The sequence below is a fragment of the Pteropus vampyrus genome, unplaced genomic scaffold, assembly GCF_000151845.1.
Source record: "Pteropus vampyrus isolate Shadow unplaced genomic scaffold, Pvam_2.0 Scaffold262, whole genome shotgun sequence".
NCBI classification, from domain to species: Eukaryota; Metazoa; Chordata; class Mammalia; order Chiroptera; family Pteropodidae; genus Pteropus; species Pteropus vampyrus.
In genome coordinates, this window is record NW_011889043.1 from 1,481,390 (window position 1) to 1,486,090 (window position 4,701).

At 39.7% G+C, this 4,701-nt stretch overlaps 1 protein-coding gene across 1 annotated transcript in view; it reads right to left on the reverse strand.

Moving 5' to 3' along the window:
* The window catches only part of IQGAP2 (IQ motif containing GTPase activating protein 2), a 266,860-nt gene that overhangs the window by 127,020 nt on the left and 135,139 nt on the right, over positions 1 to 4,701 (reverse strand). Inside the window, exon 3 of the mRNA XM_023520410.1 lies at positions 2,997 to 3,153. Coding sequence (XP_023376178.1) covers positions 2,997 to 3,153 — 157 coding nt within the window. The remainder of the gene's footprint in view (positions 1 to 2,996; positions 3,154 to 4,701) is intronic.

Consider the following 4,701-nt stretch of genomic DNA (forward strand, 5'->3'; position numbering starts at 1 on the left):
CACCTCGAATAGGCATTAAATAAAGCATAGAGGACAAGAAAGGAAATGGAATCCTTTGGCTCACTTGAAACTACTGTCATTCATTCCTTCACCCAACAGCTATTTCCCTAGCACCAACCATGGCCAAACCCTGTACCATTCACTGAGGATATGGCAGAGAAGACACACATGATTCTTGCCTTCATGACAAGACAATTATTATAGTATATCATGGTATACCCAAGAAGGACAATGTCAACTGCCACTGCAAATTTGGCATGATCACATAGCTCAGACCCGAAGGGATAGTGGTGAAAGTGGCCAAGAAGGACATCTTTCTAACCCTAAATTAAAGAGGGGCCAGGGTTGCATTTAAGCTGGCAAATGGGCAGCACGAAAGCTCCTATCTACTTCACTCACAGCCATCAGTGCCAAAACTGAGGACTTTAGAGCTTAGGGGCAGAGCTTGTGCTTGGGGATGTACTGCCCAACAGGCAGGTCATATTTTATGGCTGTAGTCTAGGCAGATCCTGCAGTGAGAGCCTGCCCTCACTGAATTCATCATTTCCAGATGGCACATCAAGGGCTGGGCCCAGGCTAGTGAGCGTTTCCTTGGGTTTCAACATCTTTGCCACAGTCCCATGATTTAGTACTCCTTGAAAAGGACCACATGATGGGCTTTAGTCCCGCAGAATACAAAAATAAGAAGTTAATTAGATCTCCTGTTCATTAATATTTGTCTCCTTTCATTTCAGTAAAAGAAATGAAATGGCCGTAAAATAAAATTTTATGATTACATGGCAAATCACTAAAAATCCCCATTCAAGGATATTAGTCACTTTCAGGGATTTAATAAAAGAGAAAATAAGAAAAGCCTCTTTTCTCCAGTGATTCAACAGAGGGGAAGTTTCCATTTGTCCTGTATTTTCTCCCACATCACGGCTGGTGTCAACCCCCCTCCTTCTGCTACTTCCTTCCCTTCTGTCCCTCTCCTGGCATCTCTTCTTCTAGGCACCCAGTCTTCCAGGGGCCTGATGGGGTGGAGGATGGCAAAACACAGCACTTCCTTTTCTCACAATGTTTAACTTAGGGATGACTCACCTGCCTAGGCTTCACTGATACACTTTTTGTAATTAGAGACTGGAAATATATTCCCTGTCCCCATCCTTAAGGCAAGTTGCTATTTATTCAAATAGTAGGGCCTCTAAGGTTAGGAGGAAACAGTTTAAGTTGCCACAAGTGTGTCCACAACTGAACTGGAAAGAGACACCTATATTCAAGGTGTCTGATGTCCCAGGAGGAGGAAAAAATTAGCCCACTCTCTGCTCTGGGGCTTGCCTCCACTGAAGGTCTGTCTTTCTGACCTGATTTTCACCATCCAGACATCAAAACAAAATATGCACAATTCTCTTTCAGGGTGGGCTGGAGTCTGGCCCAAATTATATCTTAACTTCATCATCAAATCTACATGGCTGTTACTACTAAAAGGCTTAGATCTTAGTAATAACCATTATAGGAGCAATGAAAAAAAGAAAAATTGTGCTCTAAAATGTAGACAAATGTTCATTTATTTTGTGATGTGGGTATACAAATATTTTTTCTGTGCTTTTCTGAACCTTTAAAAATATTTTTCAAAATTAAAAAACAACTTTAATTTTGGCTAGCTAAGTCATTGTTTCATTAAAGTCTTGTGAAAGGCTATAATAAGCTGAAAACTCTAGGGTGAGACATGTGACTTAATAAACTCAAACTTATTTTAACATGCAAACATATTATTCATAACATTACCCAAGGCAGAAACTTTTAGTTATCTGAAAACAGACTTGTCAAAAAAAATTTGTCAATTCATCTTGTCTACTCTTAGCCTGAATGATTACTCAAACATTTGCTCTGAATTCGATATACATATTTTAAAAATAAATTTTGTCTCAATAACAACTGAAGGATACTGTGAATCATGCGATGCATGGGAACTCATTCCATTTTCAACTATATTTAATGTCGTCCTTGCAAATGTAAGAGAAATAACTTTTAAGGTTACTTGAAAATCTACAGATAAAAAGTACTGATAGAAAGAACTAAATAGAACATATTAAGAAAATAAACAATCAAGTTTCAAAGGTTTAGAAACCCTGGTCTGAAGGGGTTAAGAGATCACATATTCCATGAGGAACGCCACACATAGTTAAATTCCCTTTTGAAGACACATCTAACGAAGGGGTCTTTTATGTCAGTATTTACTTTTTCCTTTCCACTTTACAATGGAAAATTTCAAGCATAAAAAGTATGATGGAGACAGAATAGTATAATGAACTCTTACGTACCCATCATTCGACCTCAACAAACCTCGACAATTATGAACTAATGAACGGTCTTGAATCACCTATGCAATCTCCTCCCAATTATTGTAAAGCAAATCCTATATATGTTACTTTATTTGTAAATACTTAGACATGTTCTCTAAAATATTGAAACTTCTTTTGATACAAGATTGGTATTTGGTTTTGTGTTCTCTCCCATATACCTTCTCAAACTAGCTGTGAAATAATTTTGTTTTAAACAGCAAATGGAAAGGAATTCCTACCTGATTAGTCAACATTACTGCTTATTTTATCACACTGGTCCTAACTCTTTGGGGCCACAAGTTCAAGACCCAGCTGGATATTTTATTCCTTGGTGGGAACAAGGGGGGTAATAAATTGTGTGGTGGTGAAAAAAGGAAGGGGTCGAGCGCCTCCACTTTTACATTTACTGGTGCTAATAAAAATGACCTCCATGAAGGAGTAATGGCAGGGAGCCCCACAAATCAGAGGTCTCTCGGCCTTAGCCTAGAAATAGAAACTCTTTGCTTTTAAAATTGCTGCTGCCTCAGGAATGATTATTAACAGGCTTCGAAGACCAAAGAAGAACCCCCCCACACACACAATTCTTGTAGAAACACTAAAAGAAGGAAAAGGAAATGAAATACTGAACTTTCACTTTTAGCTGGAAGCCAAAACCAATTAGATCTCAGTTACCTTATAACGTGTTTGTTCCACATCATAGATCTTTTTCTCTGATACCATTTTCGGGGCAAAGAACTTGGCTAACTTTGCAAGGTAAACTCCGTTCCTGAGTCCTTCTTCCAGTTCAGTGGTTGGTGGCAATTCTTCAACTAAGCAGACTTCCATCCACCTAAAGGGATTAAGAAAAACCTTAAAGTGACTCCCAGTTGAGTGACTGTGTATAAACGAAAAGATGCAGGCATCTCACTAAGTATGATGGAGACAGTAATTAAGGGGAGCAGGATTAGAAACATCCTTAGGTGTCACAGATGGAAAAAGGACTTATTGAGTGGAACAAAGATTCAGAACAAGAGATGAATAAGGGATACAAGTCCAGAGACACTGAACTCGCTACCATGCCAGAGCTTGCCAACTTCATCTTTATCTGAGTCTCTGCCAATGCTCTTTTGTACCAGAGAAGAAAAAAGCCAACCTATTTTGTACAGGTAGAATCAGTCTTGACGACATTACAGAAAAAAATAATTCCAGTTCATGAGCCCTTAGCGAAGGAGGTTCTTGTGAGAGTTATGCTTCTGGGAGAGCAAGATTCAAGATTGCTGTAAAATGTGCAGTTGCCTCAGTCCAGAAATGACTACCAGGAAAGGGAGGAAGGTATGCAAAAGGAACATTAAATTTCCGAAAGCAGATATGGTCTTCTTTATATAATAGGCATTCCTTTATCCAATACCAGGAACTTATTACAACATGCTTACCTTTTGGGGAAGGTATAGTATTTACTGGGTTCTGAAAAAGTATTTCAGAACAAAGTCAGATTAAATCTTAGGACATTGTGCCAATATTGTAGGAAAGAGAACACCAAGGTCATTACTGGCTCAAGGACACACAGTGGGAGGGGAGCCAGGGCAGTTCATATTTCATACCGGTGTGCTGAGAATCTGCCAGAGTTATGAGGATAATGCCATTTCTAGCCACGCTCAAGGAGGTACTACCTACTGTAAGATCCAAGAGGCAGGTGTGCGGGCTCTCAGTGGGAGAGACCCCCACTTTGCTGCAACAGATCCACAAACAAATCATAAACTGTTAGTGTGAGTACAAGTACCCATATAGCCAGTCCCCCCAGAGGATCGTTAACACGACAGCGGCTGATCCTGTCAACATTTGGCAGACAGTAGGGCACTGTTCTGCAATATTAACAACTGATCCTGATCCAAGCAGCAAACACTGTAAAATATCTGAACTGCTTGTAGCTCTGGACAGCATCTTTTAAAAGCTCAAAGAACCACTCATAAGCAAGAAGTATTTACTGACCACTTATTAGGCACTGTAAAACAAAGAATATATGAGAAAAATATAAACACAAGCCCTATCCTCAGAGCATTAAATATAATTAAGAAGGCAATGCAATTGCAAGGAAAAACCAGAGAACCATATATGAGAGGCTATTATGTCCAATGCTGCATGTTAGCGCATAAGAAAGAAAAAGTTGGAGAATAAAGAGAGGGGGGGGTCATTGGGTAATCACTGGAATAATAGGGAAAACATTGAAAAAGTGGAGAGACCTGGATTCGGTCTAGAAAAACGGAGTATTTGGAAAGGCAGGAGGAGCACTAGAGCCAGGAAGCAGGACAGACTAAAAGCATAAAGGAAATATGGCCAACTCTTAGAGAAAACCCAGAGTAGACTTGGGGCCTTTAGGATTCACCGGGAGAAAGGAAAT